At 51.9% G+C, this 17,889-nt stretch overlaps 8 protein-coding genes across 8 annotated transcripts; 5 read left to right on the top strand and 3 right to left on the bottom strand.

The window, feature by feature from the left end:
• Positions 1-892: 892 nt before the first annotated feature.
• BCR37DRAFT_335220 (kinesin motor domain-containing protein) lies at positions 893-1,807 on the top strand (the record flags this gene model as incomplete). The annotated part of the gene is made up of 1 exon (XM_040867173.1): positions 893-1,807. A coding segment is annotated over one exon (915 nt), but the record flags the coding sequence as incomplete, so codon positions are not given.
• Positions 1,808-2,665: 858 nt separating this feature from the next.
• On the top strand, positions 2,666-3,258 carry BCR37DRAFT_387187 (uncharacterized protein; the record flags this gene model as incomplete). Its single annotated transcript, XM_040870514.1, has 3 exons — positions 2,666-2,753; positions 2,797-2,972; positions 3,001-3,258. The coding sequence occupies 3 exons, from the start codon at positions 2,666-2,668 to the stop codon at positions 3,256-3,258; spliced, it is 522 nt and encodes a 173-aa protein (XP_040725343.1).
• Positions 3,259-3,581: 323 nt separating this feature from the next.
• On the top strand, positions 3,582-5,273 carry BCR37DRAFT_335405 (amino acid transporter; the record flags this gene model as incomplete). The annotated part of the gene is made up of 1 exon (XM_040867182.1): positions 3,582-5,273. A coding segment is annotated over one exon (1,692 nt), but the record flags the coding sequence as incomplete, so codon positions are not given.
• Positions 5,013-8,090, bottom strand: BCR37DRAFT_311033 (muts domain V-domain-containing protein). The gene is made up of 6 exons (XM_040866939.1): positions 7,733-8,090; positions 7,618-7,693; positions 7,530-7,575; positions 6,557-7,493; positions 5,970-6,516; positions 5,013-5,933 (listed from the first exon to the last, which is right to left on the bottom strand). Exons 1-6 carry the CDS (start codon positions 7,824-7,826, stop codon positions 5,276-5,278), a joined length of 2,358 nt encoding a protein of 785 aa, XP_040725345.1. The 5' UTR covers positions 7,827-8,090; the 3' UTR covers positions 5,013-5,275.
• Positions 8,091-8,395: 305 nt separating this feature from the next.
• On the bottom strand, positions 8,396-9,635 carry BCR37DRAFT_379468 (uncharacterized protein). The gene is made up of 2 exons (XM_040869264.1): positions 8,577-9,635; positions 8,396-8,534 (listed from the first exon to the last, which is right to left on the bottom strand). The coding sequence occupies exon 1, from the start codon at positions 9,585-9,587 to the stop codon at positions 8,832-8,834; it is 756 nt and encodes a 251-aa protein (XP_040725346.1). The 5' UTR covers positions 9,588-9,635; the 3' UTR covers positions 8,396-8,534; positions 8,577-8,831.
• A 1,485-nt stretch (positions 9,636-11,120) lies between these two features.
• BCR37DRAFT_334707 (cyclin PHO80-like protein) lies at positions 11,121-11,741 on the top strand (the record flags this gene model as incomplete). Its single annotated transcript, XM_040867154.1, has 3 exons — positions 11,121-11,377; positions 11,458-11,464; positions 11,493-11,741. Coding segments are annotated over 3 exons (513 nt in total), but the record flags the coding sequence as incomplete, so codon positions are not given.
• Positions 11,742-11,999: 258 nt separating this feature from the next.
• Positions 12,000-12,715, bottom strand: BCR37DRAFT_379474 (ribosomal protein S28e). Its single transcript, XM_040869265.1, has 2 exons — positions 12,630-12,715; positions 12,000-12,433 (listed from the first exon to the last, which is right to left on the bottom strand). The coding sequence occupies exons 1-2, from the start codon at positions 12,673-12,675 to the stop codon at positions 12,279-12,281; spliced, it is 201 nt and encodes a 66-aa protein (XP_040725348.1). The 5' UTR covers positions 12,676-12,715; the 3' UTR covers positions 12,000-12,278.
• A 1,182-nt stretch (positions 12,716-13,897) lies between these two features.
• On the top strand, positions 13,898-14,866 carry BCR37DRAFT_331536 (velvet factor-domain-containing protein; the record flags this gene model as incomplete). The annotated part of the gene is made up of 3 exons (XM_040867025.1): positions 13,898-13,937; positions 14,086-14,160; positions 14,550-14,866. Coding segments are annotated over 3 exons (432 nt in total), but the record flags the coding sequence as incomplete, so codon positions are not given.
• Between the last annotated feature and the right edge of the window lie 3,023 nt (positions 14,867-17,889).

Raw genomic sequence — 17,889 nt, forward strand, 5'->3', positions numbered from 1 at the left:
GCAGCAGCAGCAGCAGAAGCAATTACGAAGTGGCCCCAGCAGCAAGCTAGCTGCGATTCAATCGTTCCAGCGTCTAGCTTGACGGGACAGTTTCGCTGGTGCACTGACGCAGATGGAGGCCAGGTGATTCAGCTTTGCAGTTGCCAGTTGGCCTTGTTCTCGAGCTCAAGCGCCGGCCTCGTGTGGTTGTAGCTGTTCTAGGTGTAGCTGTACCGTTCAATTTTGGTCCTTCGAGGCAACAACAACAAACATATATATCCAGGCCCGCCGGTGCTTCTCTCATCATCATCATCATCATCATCACCATCATACATCCTGCAGCGTGGACTCTCGATTGATTCGATAGTACAGGTCGAGGTCTCTGTACAAGATGGAGCCGCCACGAACGATACGAAAAATCAAGTCAAACATGGTCCTATCGAGTTCACCGGCAAATAGCGGCAGGGCGAGTCCGTCGCTTCACATGCTCAGGAACGACAGGACACTACCTATGAGTCCTTCATCATCTTCCACAGCATCTCGACCGCAATATACAATAAAGCGTCCTCCGTCTGCGGCATCATCGCGTATGCACGAATCCGGACTTGTCCGCGAGCGCAACCCCTTCGAAAGACCCGCATCGGCAGCAGACAGCTATCCGACTGTCGTTCACGCTTATAGACCAGGGTCTGCTATGTCTACGCGCAGCGCGCCGCCGCCTGCTACCGGCATCGGTGCAGAGAACACCGTTGTCTCAGTCAGAGTCAGACCTGCACAATTCGGTGCTCCTGTGCAGCCTTGGCTTTACAACGCCCAAGACAGGACCATCCGTCCAAATGGTACAAATACCAACGCTGGTGCCCAAGACTACGCATTCGACCACGTCTTCGCCGAAAGTGATACCAACGCAACAATCTACGATGCTTGTGTCAAGCGGTTGGTGGCTGGAGTACTGGAAGGTTACCACGGGACTGTGTTTGCTTATGGTATGACTGGTACGGGCAAGACATACTCTATGCAAGGTGTCTCTGATTCGCCTGGTATCATCCCGCAAGCTGTGACCGATATTTTCCAGCAAATTGAAGCCGACACCGCAAGCCGGTATATCATTCGCGTGTCCTACCTCGAGATCTACAACGAGCGCATCAAGGATCTACTCAATGCAGATGCAAGCGACGCAGAAGAAATCAAGATCAGGGATGACCCGAAACGGGGCATTCACGCCTATCCTCTAACAGAATTGACCATCGGCTCTGCATCTGAATTTGCAAGCATCATGCAAAAAGGCGATCTAGTCAGGCATAGCGCAGCGACGGACTTCAACGCGCACTCGTCTCGCTCACACGCCGTGGTGCAACTCGTGGTGGAGTCAGTGCCAGCTTCACTCAGTTTGACCATGTCAAATGCCTCTGGTGTTGCCAAGATCCGAACATTGAATATGATTGACCTCGCAGGGTCTGAAAAGGCAGCTTCGGATGCTGAAAGGCGGAAAGAAGGGTCATACATCAACAAGTCTTTGCTGACACTGGGAACAGTCATCGCAAGACTTACCAGCGGGAGTCAAGCCTCATCTGCCCACATCCCTTTTCGCGATTCCAAGTTGACGCGTCTACTTCAGCATGCTCTTTCTGGTTTGAGTCTGGTGAGTATATTGGCGACCATCAACACTGACGTGCGGTACGTCATGGAGACCACAAATACGCTCAAGTTCGCCAGTCGTGCCAAGTTTATCCCTGGCCGTGCCAAAAAGGCCGAGCTGTTTGGAGGTGATGTCAATCTGCTCGTGGAGAGCTTGCGTGTTGAGGTTGGCAGTCTCCGAATTCAACTGCTTGATGCACAAGCGCTTATCAGTAAATTGCAAGGCTCGCAGCTGCCCAACAAGGGCTTCAGAACACTCAGCGAGAGTATCAATGGGAGCACGAATGAGAGTCTGGCGGACATACACGAGGACGAGGCGTCTGTTGAGTATCTCCGTAAGAGGCTGGAGACTGTCGAAGCAGATCGGGCGTCTCAGAACAGCTACATACAGGAGCTTCAGATGGAGGTGCTTCGGCTGAAGAATCCGGCGCTATCCAGCAAGGTGCCCACATCGCCAGACTCAACACACTCGCCAAGAACACCAACAGGGTCAGCGGGCAACTTTTCTTATCCCGTCAAGCTTACACAACGAGCGAATATGGCGCAAGACTTGGCATCTCCGCTGAAGCTCAGTGCTGAGGCAGATGAAGCGGATCAGCAAAACGCTCTATCGGACAAAGCACTTGCGCAAAATATTCTGTCCCGCAGCCAAAGATCTCGCGAACAGGCGCGAGATTTGAGCCTCAAGCTGGATCAGCTCAAGAAGCGAGAGGACAAGCGGAGCGTGGCGAGTAGGCTTGGTTTCAGCAGAGCAGCCGTCAATGGAGGAAGCACTCACTCCTCATCAGGGGATGGAAAGGAAAACGGTTCCTCGCCTGGGTTGAAGCCTTCTCGGCCACAACATACAGTGGTCTCGCCCTCTATTCGAGCGCCTCGGGAAGGCTTCATCTGATCTCGCCGTAGAGTGCTGTGCCGGGTTGGTCTTTGCCTTCAAGGAATGGAAAAGTGACTGCTGCTCCCCGCGGTTGACAGCCGACATGACATCACAACAATACACAAACGTATAGAGCAACCTTCGCAAGCATTCTGTATCTACCAAATCTTCATCATGCCTGATGCAAACAGCTCCTCGAAAGGAAAGCGAACAGATGAAGCGCTCTACGAAAAGTGTTGCGAAGAAATCAAGAACAAGCCGAGTACGCTGGACTTCACCCTATAACATTGGCTGACACTCCATAGACAAAGATGGGTCTGGCAAAGGTCAGTGGGCTGCTTGGAAGGCTGCAGAGGCGGTAAAGCTTTACGAATCCAAGGGAGGTAGCTACGAAGGCAAAGCAGAAAGTAAGAACGAGCCCGAAACAGGGCCACCGCAGAAGAAGGGTTCTGCTGATTCAAAGACGAAGAAATCAGACAAGGTCAGTCCAATACTCCGTCACGATCAAGTCTAACAAATTGAAGCCTCCATCCAAGAAGCGTTCAGCGTCTGATGAAGAGGCGCAGCCCGAAGCAGATGAAAAAGAATCTGGCGAGAAAGGCTCTAAGAAGGCTAGCAGTGATGAACAGCCCAAGGAGCAGAAGACTGATGCTAAGAAAACCAAGAAGACCCCAGCAAAGGAGAAATCGCAAGCTAATGGCCAGAAAAAGTCAGCTCAAAGTGTTCCCAAGGGAAAGACTGAGCGTGTCACAAGATCTCAGAAATAGCGCCTGTACTTTCTCATTTTGTTGCCTTTCGTGATGCTTGTTTCAAATACATTCAATCACATCTGCCGGACCGTCACCCAGTCTATCCTTCCTTCTCGTGGTGATCTTGAAGAACAATCCCAGCAGGTTTGGTAGTCTCTTCTGCAAGCGGGACCACGATCCAGTGCTGCAAATCAGTGGTCAATCTCAACTTCGTCCTGGACTTGTAGAGGTGCTATTAATGATTTGAAAACCCCTACCGCCGTCCAACTTGCGTCCTAGCGCTGGAAACCGTCAACCTGCGCTTGGGTATGGCTGGCATCATAGCCGACGATGAGCTACAACAAGCCCGTGTCTTGTCGGAACACCTCGATCCTGCATTTTCTGCCGAACTTGTACACAATGAAGGCGCGTCTGGTACAGCTGCCACTGGCTCTGAGGAACCCGTGTCTTCTTTAAAGCTGCTGGGAGGCGATATGCATAGAGACTTGTACAAGATCGATGCTCGCGCTAAGCTGCATCATCGCGCTGCTACCTTCTCTCATCCGACGGGAGGATTGTCCACGGATGAACGATTCGGTCTTCAGCGAACGACAAGACAAGCCCATGCGCCAGGCGCTTTCAGACGCGAATTCATCAACCATCAGCAGCGTCGTATCAGTTCTTTCACTGGACCCGTTACAAACAACTTTATTGATTTCTTGGATCTCTATGGTCAATTTGCTGGCGAAGACTTGGCCGAGTCGGACAACGACGAGTCCGTTTCAACCGACGATGACCACTTGACGCCTGCACACGAGGTCACAGATGAATCTCGCCCTTTGCTGGGTCGAAGAAAAAGCTCACGAGTACCAAAGAAAGGTGATGCGAGTATTGTCAAGACATTCTTTCTGCTTGTTAAGTCCTTCATCGGTACTGGAGTTTTGTTTCTACCGAAAGCCTTTAGCAACGGGGGCATTCTATTCTCCAGCATAGCACTTCTTGCTGTCTCGCTTGTCTCTTGTCTCGCGTTTCATCTGCTTTTAGAATGCCGAAAGCATCATGGAGGCGGCTACGGGGAGATTGGTCAAGCAATCGGTGGCGACCACATGCGAACCATCATTTTGATCAGCATCACAGTCTCGCAGATTGGCTTTGTGTGCGCAGGTATGATCTTCGTCGCAGAGAACATGAGCAGCTTCCTGGCTGCTGTTGGCAAGACCTCGGACTCACCATTGTCAGTCAGTGCTCTTTTGGCCTTGCAATTAGCGGTCCTAGTACCCTTGGCACTAATACGCAATATCGCCAAGCTAGGCTCCTCGGCACTTCTGGCGGATGTCTGTATTCTTATCGGACTAACCTATATATGGTACTACGACATTGCTACGCTGCTCTCTTCCGGCGCTCACCACAGCGTTCGGCTTTTCAATGCTCACAATTTTCCTCTCACCGTGGGGTCTGCCATCTTCACTTTCGAAGGAATCGGGCTGCTGTTGCCCATACAATCATCGATGGCAAGACCTCAACATTTTGAACGGCTTCTCTACTTAGTGATGCTACTCATCACCCTGTTATTCTTATCTGTTGGGGCACTTTCTTACGCGACATTTGGCGAGCACACTAGAACAGAAATTATCACGAACTATCCACAGACAAGTAAGCTTGTGAACGCAGTTCAGTTCTTGTATTCGCTCGCTGTCTTGGTCGGAACGCCCGTTCAGCTATTTCCCGCTATGCGAATCTTGGAAGGCGGACTCTTCGGGCATCTCTCGGGGAAGAGAGATATTCTGACGAAGTGGAAGAAGAACAGTTTTAGGTTGTGCATGGTTCTTGCATGTGGTCTGCTTGCCTTGCTCGGCGCGAATGATCTGGATAAATTCGTGGCTTTAATCGGGTCATTTGCTTGTGTGCCTTTGGTCTACATCTATCCAGCATTGTTGCACCTGAAAAGCGTCGCTTCTTCACGTTTCGTACAGGCGGTCGATATTCTACTCATCTGCACTGGCATCGTGGCTATGGTTTTCACAACATCCGTCACCGTCATTCGATGGGCAGAGACTTAGGCCAAATTGTCCAGGAATGCTGACTGTAGGCGAAGTAGAAGAGCATGCGTGTCTTTCTCTGCCAGAACAGACTCAGCGGAACGCATCAATGACAACTGAAGCTCCAAGACGGCTTTGCGACGTGCGACTATTTTGCCGATCTTGCTTGCGGCGCGACGGTCGGCTTGGCGTACCAGAAGAGCGGTCCTCAGTCCCACAGCCCGATCGGTCAAAGTACTTGGTAGCGCAGTCGATTGGGCGAGCTTCAGACCATACGCGCTCTGTTGACAGGTACCATCCGCAACTTGGTAGTGCATGGTTAGCCGGTCTGCCTCTTCGCTCACTCGCAATCGAAGACACGTAACTCCAGGGCGCCATTGTAAGACTTGGGCAAGCTCGTGTAGGTGCGTGGCGAACAAAACCGTGGCCTTACTCACCAGCAGCTTTTCACAAATGGCCGTCGCAATTGCGAGAGAATCGCTGGTAGAGGTGCCTCGACCCAATTCATCAATCAAAACCAGGGAACTTGCCTTGGCTTCTCTCATGATGAAGGCCATATCTTGCATTTCTGCGGAAAATGTACTGGCGTCGACATCAGTACCATCATCCGTAGCAAACCGTGTGCATAATTGCTCGAATATTGGCGTTGCTACATGAGCAGCCGGTACAAAGGACCTGTTGTCAGAAGAGTCCGCAGGTTCGAACGCTTACCCAATTTGACTCATGACTACAAGCAATGCATTCGCTTTGAGATACGTTGTCTTGCCAGCCATGTTACAACCTGTCACGATCTGAAATCGAGAATTCACGTTGGCGAAGGTGTCATTGGCCACGTAATGCAGACCTTCGAGTTTCTCCTTGACTGGGTGCTTGCCTTGCTTGATCCCGAGTGTATCGTCAGAGAAGTGAGGCCTGACATACCTCGAAGAGATTGCAACGGATGCAAATGCATGCAACATGTCGAGCAAAGCGATCGCCTCAGAAAGTTTGTACAACCCACTGATGTGCGTCTGAATGGTTTCAACCAACTCTTCGACGGCCTCGTCGCTCAGCATCAGTAGTTCGTTGAGTGCTTCATGAATGCGAGCATTTCGTTTGGCCAAGTCCAAAGTCGAAAACTGTATGGTCTTTTTGCGCTTGACTTGGTTCACAAAGGTATCGGGCAATGGCTCATGGTGATCAGTTTGACCGATCGGTATGGAGAGAAAGAAGCCTCGATTGGCCTCGAACTGAAGCTGGATTGGCAACTCATACTCCTCTACGTGTCTTAGTCTTTTGATCGAAGCATGCCTGCTTACCTGCGTATTGTGTTGCTAGCGAGACGGCGTCGTCGACCAGTTCTTTGTAGGTTTGGCGAGCAAGATCAAGCATGCCGTTGATACCAGCTTTGACGGCATAACAACGTTGGTTTCGCAGAGCCAGGGGGCTAGATGCTACCTCAGTATCTTCAGTGATGAGCTCTGATATGGCAGCCAAGACATCGTCCTTTGCAGCAGCGGAGAGGAGAGCTGCAATCTCAATGCCAAGCGCCGACTCAGCTCTTGACATCGCGGTTGCAATCGAGAATACCAGCTGCAACGCACTCTTCAGCAACAGAACATCATTGAGACGTTGCTCCGAGAACTTCATGCTGACTTGGGCAGGCTTAGTCACGAGCACAGCCAAGAGTCTTTCTAGATCATGTTGTCCCTTGACTGCCTTCTGAACGTCAAAAAACAAGGTTTCTTTCTCTGTGAACTCCTTAACAAGCTCCAGTCTGTGCTCAATGATGTCTTTGTTCGTCAATGGTTGTAATATACTGCTGCGAAGTAATCTGTGACCTGCCGCCGTACCAGTCTTCTTTAAGATGCCGAGCAGAGATCGATCGCTCTTTGCCTCAATTGAGTTGGAGATGAGTTCCAAGCTTCGTACTGTGCCCCAGTCCATCAGCATGACTCCGTCCGATGACTGGTACTGGATGCGAAGTGTCTTTGGAGCGAAGACAGTATTGTGTTCGTCCTCAAGATGCTTGATTCCGGCAGCAAAGGCAGCGATACAGAAGAACTTGCCGCTGGTGGCGGTCTTTACAGCTGTGATATCCTGGTCAATGCAGTAATCGGAGAGGTATTCCAACCCTTCCGCTTCAGAGAATAGTCTCCTAGAGATAGCACGTAAGTTGTTGTTGGGCGTGTTCTCCTCGATGATCCGTACGAGCTTGCTCTTGGTAGGACTAAAGGCGGTGGCAGGGGCTAGAATCTCTTGTTAGCCTGGTCATTACTTCGCAATGCTTACTTGTGTAGGCTCGAGCACGCAAAGCTTGTGTATGGTACGGATGAAGCTGTGGTGAGCCAAGCGTCTCGATAGGAAGTCTTACGTCTGCGTATCTGCCACTTCTGTCAAGATGCAAGTGCCAGAGTCCAAGAGGAAGAAAGCCATTCCTACCAAGCGCGATATGCCTGGCATCAGTCTCGAGGACAACGCATGGGTGTAGATACCTCTGCTTTCAACAAGTGCGCAGACGCTGTTAGATGCATGCCCAGCTGTGCGCGGTCGTGAGCGGACCGTTGGAGGACGAGCGGTAGTGTCCATGGCAGAAGAAGCGAGCACCGTGAGTCACTCTGCGGCGTGTGCTGTACAGCTGGAAGAGGGAAGCTCTGGTCTATCTCTCTGCAAGAACTCTGCAAGATGGGCGGGGCGTAAGGGTGGCGAGGACGCTCCAGCTCAGCGACAGACGGAGACGAAGAAGCGTATGCGCACTGATGGATGGCAAGCCTGTTTAGGCAGTAACAGCAAGAGCCAGCGTTGATCCATATGCGTATTTCTAGTATGACTACGGACAGAGGGACAGCCACGCCATTTAACAAGCTTGGTCGAAGGACCTTGACATCCACGCTAGAAAATCAGAGCTCAAGACCACAACTTCGGCGGACACGTTGCTTCCCTCCTGGACGTGAGCTTGTCAAGAAGTACGAGCCGACGTCAGAGAGCATCAGACGAATAGGCCTTGAAGGTCGGACCAGTCTAGTGACTCGGAAGCTGGGACGAGGAGCAGCGGCCAAATTGAGCCGAGGTTGGGTTGCGTCGCCGTTGCCGCCCGAAACTGTCGCGCCCTGCAGCAATGACCCCGGATTTTGTGTATTTAAAGACGGACTCAAGGGAGCACAGCGCTAGCTGCAGCATCATTGCAAGGCCTCACTTCAACCTTCCTGTGCCGACAATCCTAGACTCTGATATGTCTGCAACACGCTTCTTCACCAGCCGCAGTCTGCTCAAAGCACCTGTCGGACGCTTGTCTTCGTGGGTCCATGGAGATGCTGCCACCAGTGAGCTGACCTACAGACCAATGCGAAGCATGTCATCGAAACCACTCAGCAGCAAAACCAGCCTTAGCGAGCCGTGGGAGGACATGAGTGTGGAAGCTGCCATAAGGGCGGCCACAGAGGAAGCGCAAACGGGTGGTTCCCCTCTTCAAGGGGACCGTATCTGACAGCCACGATTGCTATTTTGCACTGCAAGCTTTTCAAGACTGACAACGTATTGCTAAGGACACTGCTCAAACCATCCGATTATCCAGGTCTAGTATCATTCAAGCCTTCATGCTTCAAACGTTCGTAGATGCCGCCAGGCAGCACGGCCGCGATATTCCCAGAGATCCAATTGGGAGGCTGTGAGCAATGTCTTGGGAGATAAGCCAGCCTTGTGCAGAGCCGATTGTACGATTGGGAATCGTTCTTGCGTATCCGTGGGTGTGCGCTTATTACAGAGAGTAATGTGCGCAGTGTGGAAGCGTTGAGCGTCCTGGGCACTGAGAACCCCTTCAAGCTTTTCTTGAACAGCCTCAACTACCTTCTTTAGATCCTGTGAATACAAAGGCAGCAGGATGATGCTTCCACTCTTGTTCATCTTCACGTGCCCAATCGTGAGTGAGAAGGGGCTTCTCAGGAGTGCTCCTTGCGTTAGAACTTCAACTAGGTCCGCCTCGCTCGATGGAGGTATGGCATGGAAAAGCGTCACATGCGCACCGAGTTCGCTTGCCTGCGACGGAAAATGTGCCTTCCGAATGCTTGTAAGCGCCTCTAGTGTAGACGCTTCAAGCCTCAGCGACAGAATACGCGGCCTGATATCGTGGTCTTCTCGCTGCAGAGATTTGTGGTGTTGGAAATCATCTCGTTGATGTACACAGCTGAGTGGTGCATCTACAGCTGTGGGACTATCATTCTCATGAACCTTGATCATACGTGTAGTGGACGAGTCTGCTACATCTCCTCCAGCTCGAGGCCCATGGGCTTCTTTTAGACCACGAGCAGCAGGAGGCCGATTGGCTTTGCTGGCAATGGTGGCCCAAGTCATGGGCTTGAGAAAAGTAAAGCGCTTGAGACGAGCGAGATTGTAAGCGTATGAGACGTTCAGACTCGAGCTCATGATCATGACGTCGCGCGCTAAATCTGTCAACTTTACCGAAGTCCATCTGAAATGATCAGGGGTGCTGCAGACTTGGAGTGCCGGGAGCAGATCCGAGGTCGCTGCTGGCGCTTGGCAGAGGCTGCCGCGAATCGTCACAAGACTACAGGATTCGAGGACAGTATAGGAAAGTCGGGTATTTGAGCAAGATGTCGACTGGCGCGGCTTGTTGATCAGGTCATTCCGCAAACTTGCATGTGAGCTGGGGATCTGGTGCGCTTTCGAATCAATAAGTGATCACATTCGAGCAATAATAGAGCTTTCTCGTGCAGAGGACAGAGGTCCACCTGCACTCAATACATGATCTCATAGAACGCAGTTAGAAGTGAGCTCCAAGAAAAGATGCGCCGAGGCACATCTTCGACCCTCTCGCAGGGTAGCTTCGAGTGGCTTGTATAGTTGGTAGCACATCAAGGTCAAGGCTCGTGCTGCAGCTTCCCATGATGACAGGAGGCATGTATGCTGGATACAGGCCACGGTATTGGATGACAGGGTTGCGGTGTCATCTGAGTGCAGCGGGCTTTGAATTTGTCCGCCGCCCAGTTCGCTCGCTCGCTCGCTCGTTTGCTTGCTCGCTCGCTCTCTTTTTGTTGCTGACAGCTGCACCAGCATCAGCACAACGGACCGCCAACGCTGCACTGAACGGTACCGCGTCGCGCCGCAACAGAGCAGAGCGAGCCGGCAAGATTGCCTTCTATACTAATCATCCGCCAATTTCCACCCCAACAGACCATGAGCGCGCGTCTCTTCTAAAGGTAAGCCTCTTTCACCGCTGCCCTCCACCCGGTGACAGCGGGCCCGAGCGCCGCCTGAAGTCCTTCTCAATTCAACGACTCTCGAGCGCTAAATTGAGAGTGCAGAGGGCCCTGCTAGCTGGCATGAATTATCGTTGCGATGTATGCTGACAAGGTTTAGAAGACGTCCGTTCCGCTTGCCCGCCCACATCACGGGCCTTGGATGTACAAGACACCGCCCTCGGCGAGGTCTTCTTTCCAACAACGGCAAGAGATATTTGACCGCGAGCGCATTGCTCAAGAAGCACAGCTTCGTGCTGATCGCGAGCCCTCGGGCATGGCGACAACGCTCAACTACATTGTCGCGCAAAATAATATTCCGTCCAGCAGCACATCTGCTGCATACAAAGTAGATCAGCAAGGCGCTACGTCAGTAGGAACAACTGCTGATAAAACTGCCAATGTGCGGCATACGCTACCAAAGAATGATCATGACCCGCAAAGCACACCAGCGAGAGGAGTCGCGCCGAGAGCGCCGACCACGGCGGGTGTAGAAACACCGAGCCAACTAGAGCAAAATGTGCAGGAATCGCTTGTACCAGGCCAAATACACAATGACGAGAGCCCGATAGGAGGGGAAACGGATGCGCATAAACAGACTCATGCCACGGGCAGAAATCCCGCTGTGCTGGACATTGCGAATCATCCTCAATCAGAGCTGGTTCTCATGTTGGCCTCCTTACTGGGGAAGATCACCGCATCAAACGACACGTTGCACAATGGGCCAAATGCGATAATGCCACCACGCAGTGGTACGCCCCTCTTGGCCTTTCATGCGCGCAACATTCCCTCAATCTCGATCCAAGCCTACCTGGCCCGCATCCTCAAATACTGCCCAATGTCTAGCGATATCTTTCTTTCGCTGCTCGTTTATTTTGACAGAATGTCCAAGCTGCGCTCAGAAACGTCACTTGGGAAAGATGATGACCCAGCAACAGCAGCAGATCCGCACCCGGCCAATCGAGCATTCACGTCGACGCGTCAGATTATGGGCGTCGAGGGCGCAGATGCGCATCCATTCTCCGTCGACTCCTTCAATGTCCATCGGCTCGTCATCACAGGCATTGTCGTGGCTAGCAAATTCTGCAGTGATGTCTTTTACACAAATTCGCGCTACGCCAAGGTCGGCGGCTTGCCCCTGTCGGAGCTTAATCACCTCGAATTTCAGTTTCTGCTCATGAATGACTTCAGGCTGATGATACCTCTGGAGGAGCTTCAGCGTTATGGAGATCAGCTTCTACACTTCTGGCTCAAGGAATCTGCCTCTGAGACCGGCACTGCCTCCGACACCGTGACGTGAACGGACTTCTGGGGACTCTTTACTACTTAATGATCGTGTCAAAGAGTAGGCGCACCCTGACCATTGATCGTGGTTCCCTCCGATACGTTGAAGGCGGCCTGGGTGCTGCCTTCTCTACTTCCATGCAATAGACCGATAGATTTGTTTGGATGCTTGTGCAAATCGGTTTAGCGTAGCGTTTCTCTTTCTGAGACACGTATTTCAGATACTTGCTTCAGTCATGTCACGCGAATTTGGAGTGCGCTGAGTCAAAGGGGCAGATGGCATACAAGTCAAGCATGGGAAGGAAGAGCAGCATGTCATGCAATGTGTTTGTTGAAGATGAATGTAGGTATAATCGTGCCTTGATCCCGTGGCATGTTTCCAGCGGATACTCATGGTGGCGTCTTCCAGTGTGGGTGTTGTCGTGGTGTTGATTCTACCGTCGAGCAAGCGGAGCTTCTGATCAGTACGAATTTGAAGCAGCGACTTCGGGGCCACTGCTGCTTAACGCAGCCTGCGTGCCTCGCGCTCTGATTCAAGAAGCACAAGGATGTCGTCCTCACGGACGGGGCCCTTGACGTTACGCACGATGGTTCGTGACTGGTCGTCCATGAACTCTACGCGGCATTGGGTCACTTGACCACGGGCACCGGTACGTCCTGTCGGTTTGTTAGTTATGTGTAGACGAGGTCACGATTGAGGTGCAAGTGCATGCTGATGGATTTGCAACAAGATCCGATCGAGAGAGCGCTTAGAGCAGTACTTGATGCGAATACGCCTTCGCATCCTACCCAGCCAAGATCTCTCGTTTCGGCGCACAGCAGCCTGGCACCTCTTTTCAAAATAGTCGCATACCCATCACCTTGATGACTTTCGCCAGCTTCTTCTCTTGCTTGTCCATGATTCGTATGTAGGTTCACTAGTCCTGTGGTGTCTCTTGCTCTCGCTGCTTTCCTTTTCCTCCCAAAATTTTGTTTTCTCGACAGCGCAGTCACATCACAAGGCCTCAGGAAGCACAATCAGTCAAGCGTAGCAGCGCATTGCGCTCCTTCCTGGCCCATGCTTATGCTGGACAACTACAAGGTGAACTCACTGTCCCTCTATGTGGCATCAAACTGCTTTGGAAGCAAGCAGGATTAGCTAGCGTGAGCGGCATGCTGACCCGTCCATCCCCGGTAGACCACGTCTGGCCCCCGAGACAACACACAAGAGTCAGATGCACTCTCTAGCCCTACTGAATTCGCTGACTATGTCTGACCCCAATCAATGTCGTCTCAGCCGTTGAAATTGTCAATAGATGCCGTCGTAAAGTTACGTATGCGCTATCTCGTGCAGCGGGCATCGAGCCAAACCCAGTGTGAGGGCTGCTCGAGTCCAAGGATATACGCATTCCAAATATCTTCCGATTCTACCTCTACCTGCCATTTGCTCCAGCTGCTGACGTCTTTGGTCCCCAGCTGACCTTATAGACGTATGCCCACTGTGCGTCTTGTGCAACCAGTCCGCTAGCATTTGCAACACATATGCTTGAAGACGAGTCAGCAGTATGAACCGAAACGACGATATCGTATGATGCCGAAGACAAAGTCAGAGGTTGTGTCTCCATAGAGTATTAGACGCTCATTGAGGCTAATAGCAAAATGCAGCTCACGATCACGACTTACGGCGCGGACTTGGAATAGACGATCGATATACCCGCCTGCTGCGGCCGTCGACATCACCTGCGGAGCTTCCACGAGGTGTGAACATTAGACTAGACTCACTAGACACCGGCAAAGCAGCCGCCATAACTACACTAATGTGCTGATGATTAGACTCGCAAATAGCAGCTGGCAAACGAGACAAAAGCGGGTCCCGTGGCGTCACTCTGCAACAGGCGAGCGCGGAGTACTACTAGACGGCCTCTGGCCTTGACTCGGAGCAGACTTGGTACTTGCGGGAAGTTTATGTCTCCATCTCGAGCGCGCATCCAAAAAAGTACTCAACGACACACCCGTGACACAACACACCTCCTAAAAGCGGACCTCCCTTCAGCAAGGCGGCAGACGGCACCTGGCACCGAGTAGGTAGACCAGAAAGCTGCCATGGCTGCCGCGATAAATATCAGAGACTGCGATGTCTCTCTGGAGATCGCGCAAGGTCCGCAACGTGCGCGAATGTGCGGTGAGTAGCCTTCCCTTTCCCTCTCGACTCGTTGCGATAATAGGTGTCTCCCCTAATACGGTGCATCAGCCAACTCGTATTCAGTCACAGCAAGAGGCGTCCAACCGTGCCAAGAAGATTGTGCTCGAGAACATCACTAACACACCAGGCTTTGGCGACAAGGACAGGCGGCCCATCACACCCCCACCGTGCGTGAGACTCATCATCAAAGACAGACAGACTGGTGAGCCTGTCGATCTCGCGTGAGTCTCCCAGTGATCCCCCAAGGAACTTGCAATGCTGACGCAATTGCTTCTAGAAAGTTGAATATTGCGTTTTACGTGTTGACTGTTGAGCTCTGGGACGAGCAAATGCAGAGGGAGACGAACCTTGTGATGCATCCGCAGAGCGGTGGTTCAGGAGCACGCGAAAGACGTGCAGCAGAATCCCTTCTCGAAAATGTGGCCTCCTCCGCTCAAGTGCTAAAGAAAGAGCCGGCTTCGAGCTCTTTGCCAGACGCACCGCAGCAACCAGGACGAGTCCAATTGCCACCCTTCTCCCAAATTGGAGATTTGTCTAGGCAAGTATCACCCGCAGTACCGGCACCCATTGCACCTACCGAATCTGTTCGAGGAACAACTACACGCAACTTGATTGGTGCGGTGGTCGCTTCAGCCTTTAAACTGCAAGACACAGAAGACAACCTCGGCATTTGGTTTGTGCTTTCGGACCTCAGTGTCCGCACTGAAGGCGTCTTTCGTCTCAAGTTTAGCTTCTTCAACCTTACAGCTGATCAGGAGAATCTTCTTGACCAAGGCTCCTCAGCCGTGATCTGCACTGGCTTCTCTGAGCCCTTTACAGTCTACTCTGCCAAGAAATTCCCAGGCATGATAGAGTCGACAGAACTCAGTCGTCGCTTTGCGGCACAAGGTGTGAAGCTGGCCGTTCGCGCAGAAACGCGCAAAGCTTAGCTGCGGAAGGTTGCGATGGCCGATCTTAATTGAATTGAGAAATGCGTAGAATGCAAGATAGCGAAGCATAGCGCATGGAGACACTGATTGAAAGAACTGAATTTGACTGTGACCTTACCATCTCCGTGAGGCGACAAGAGTCATCAAATTGAACTCTATGCAAAGGATGGCCGCAACGAGACGGCATGATCGCCCCTTCCAGCCTCAGTGCCTGGTTCATTGATTGCAAGGTCTGTGAATGCTCCTAGCCTTCTGCTGACTAGAAGACTAGGCCGGAGCGTCGCTTGGTCGCATGGCCATAGCAAAGAGATGCTGCGGCCGTCATTTGACCGATTCGCTTTCTAAAGGGCCCTCATCGACTTGCCAGTGAGAAAGCTGAGATGGAACACAAAGGCTACTCTTGTCGCAACGTACTAGCTTAGGCCATCTTTGCTTGAACAGTTAGGCATCATGTCGCTGGTTACCATGGATGTGTGGTACCGGGTAAGAAGATAATACGGGAGGATATGCAAAGTTGCAAATGCACGGAACGGTCAGTGCGATAGGATTCTATACGCGGCATGTTTTGGGGCAACATTGCGCTTTTCATGTTTGCAAGCCAAGTCCGATCGATTCGGTTCGGGCACCGGATCCAAGGCTTTGGCCAAGGAAAAGCAATGCAATTTTTGGATGAGCTCGATCTGCCTGCAGCACACTCAGGCAAGATCAAGTCACTGAAGAGTCGCTGACTCAATGCTGAGACACTCGACAAGGATGGCCAGTGTTGCCACGAGACTGACCTTGTGACTTAAGAAATGACCCCTGAACACTGGCCGGGTGAGCTCACTGGTTGCTGTCGAAGGCTGTTCATTGGCAATGTGCTCACTGCTCAGGGATGGACGACATTGGACGTGAAGAACAGCCTCCCGTCATGATCCGCATGGACCAATGAACATGAAATTAGCAGGATGGATGGGCTCACCAGCCTCACCCTGCTCAGATCGGGTCAGATGGCGCGGATAAAAGCTTGGTCATCTGCCGTTATTTCGATTGGTAGAAAGAAAGTAATAGCCGATGAGGTCAAGTCTAGAACTCGTGGATTGCATCGGCCATGACCAGCTGCGTGCACTCGCAGGCACATGTACGTTGGAATGCCGTCGGTGTCAACAGCGAACGTTCCCCATGCGCACTCTCTAGAGCATAGTAGCATATGCACTGGCAACCAGGAGGTCGGTCAATGGACTCTTCGAGTCAAATTGGGAGCTTCAAAATCTCTGGTGCATCATTTCACGTGCTGCTTTGAATCCGAGCATGCAGCCCCAATTAACCTCTTGGTCGTGGCCTCAGGTAGCGTAGCTCGAAACGATCCGTGGCTCCGAACCTTTGAGCAGTTCAGTAGCCTTTAAGCTGATGGGAAGCCTGAAAAGTACCACCATGGGAGATCACGAGTGTAGTGGAGTAGGAGCCATAGGATAAAGTCTCTCAGTACCATATCGCGAGGTAGCAATGTTGTCTCGGACAAGCATCTGCTAGTGCCAAAACTATTCACAAAGTGAGAATGGGCTCCGAGATGATGAAGGTAGGTCCACAGGGGTGTCCAGGTCGCGCTCTGACATACAGCACAAGGATACTGCAAAAAGACATTTGCGGGATCATTCCATCTGATCATTTGAGGCGGCTAGCCGGCTGATTGGGCAGAGGGTCAGTTCTTGCAGACATGTACACGCAAGATTGCGGACGACGACTCTCGACTCCACTTGTCCAAGGTTCAGCATTGGTGTGGACTCCAATGAGGCAGAGACAAATTCTTTTGTCTTGCTCTTCACACAAAAGCACGACCCAAGACCAATTGACTGAATGTCTGCCCACAACGTGGTGACTTTGGTGAGATCCTTCGTCTTTCGCCGCATTATATGCTCGATTCATGCGTTCGACACGCTCATCTTCGAAACAGCCCCCATGTGGATGCCAGGATCAGCAGCCTGTGAGACGCATTTGTGACAATTGCGCAAATTCGGGTCGTTGTGAACAGTCCATCAGTGTGAACAGTCGCCAAGTTCGTTACCGATGGGGTTTCGTGGGTGCCAGTGAAGTACATGCGCCTGGTCATGCACGGCTCAGGAAATCAGACCGACTGTCTTCAGGACAGCCTCTAAGTGAGCGACTCGGGGCGGCAGATGTTCATTCTCTGATCTGCATGCTTTGGTTGTCACAAAGTTCTCGTCCCCGTTTCTTAGCTCGGTCGGTGGCCAGGCTCTCTTCTCCGCAAGATACGACCTTGTAGGGGTTCCTAGGAGTAGAGGTGAGTGTGCAATGTATTGCGAGAACATTTCAGAGTGCGCTGCAACATTTTACCAGCACAATCAGCATTGAACACGCGTGTCCGGCTTCAGACTCTCGACCATCGGCATAGCTCAGGTGTGCACCCGGATCAAACTTCCGCAGCAGTATTCCAGCGCATCTCCTTGACCTTGCGATGGCCAAAGCGTGTTCATCAATCGTTCTAATGACACGGCTGAAGAGGTCTGAAGGAGTATGCCTAGCGATGCTGTTGACTGCTAACGCTGACAGCTGAGGAGATTGTCCTGTTGTGAGCGTTCATTGACGATTGCTTGATGTGTTTCCATTCTTTGGTGGCAGCGCGATGTTCCTGATCATTTCATGCGAGTGATGCTGCTGGCTATACCGCTCAAGTCAGGTTGAAGCTGTGCTGTCGAGAAGCACGAGATGTGTGAGCGGGCAGGCCATTGCATTCGCCACCCGCAGCCCCATACTTCTTGCTACCAACAACAACATGAGCGACCTCGGGATAGACAGCCCAGCGTGTGCGTTCTGAACCGGTTATTGAAGCGTACAGTAAGCGTATCGCGGCCATAATATTGCTGGTCTTGTCGGCTGACTCCCGCCAAAGGATGGGGAGCGACTTGGACAAGACCATATAATCATCTGCGTGCAGCGGGAGTGGACCTCGTCCATTCCGAAGGATATCTCCTGGTGGTAAGAACGCCTTTCTCTTGTGCAAT

This window comes from Protomyces lactucae-debilis, assembly GCF_002105105.1.
Source record: "Protomyces lactucae-debilis strain 12-1054 chromosome Unknown BCR37scaffold_9, whole genome shotgun sequence".
NCBI classification, from domain to species: domain Eukaryota; kingdom Fungi; phylum Ascomycota; class Taphrinomycetes; order Taphrinales; family Protomycetaceae; genus Protomyces; species Protomyces lactucae-debilis.

Coding starts and splice junctions, on each gene's coding strand:
- BCR37DRAFT_379468 (XM_040869264.1), bottom strand. CDS start 9,587: ATGACTTGGGCCACCATTGCCAGCAAAGCCAATCGGCCTCCTGCTGCT.
- BCR37DRAFT_311033 (XM_040866939.1), bottom strand. CDS start 7,826: ATGGACACTACCGCTCGTCCTCCAACGGTCCGCTCACGACCGCGCACA. Junction 7,494..7,529: donor GCGTGCTCGAGCCTACACAA/GTAAGCATTGCG, acceptor GGCTAACAAGAG/ATTCTAGCCCCTGCCACCGC. Junction 6,517..6,556: donor GCTAGCAACACAATACGCAG/GTAAGCAGGCAT, acceptor TAAGACACGTAG/AGGAGTATGAGTTGCCAATC.
- BCR37DRAFT_379474 (XM_040869265.1), bottom strand. CDS start 12,675: ATGGACAAGCAAGAGAAGAAGCTGGCGAAAGTCATCAAGGTGATGG. Junction 12,434..12,629: donor GAAAGTCATCAAGGTGATGG/GTATGCGACTAT, acceptor ACAAACCGACAG/GACGTACCGGTGCCCGTGGT.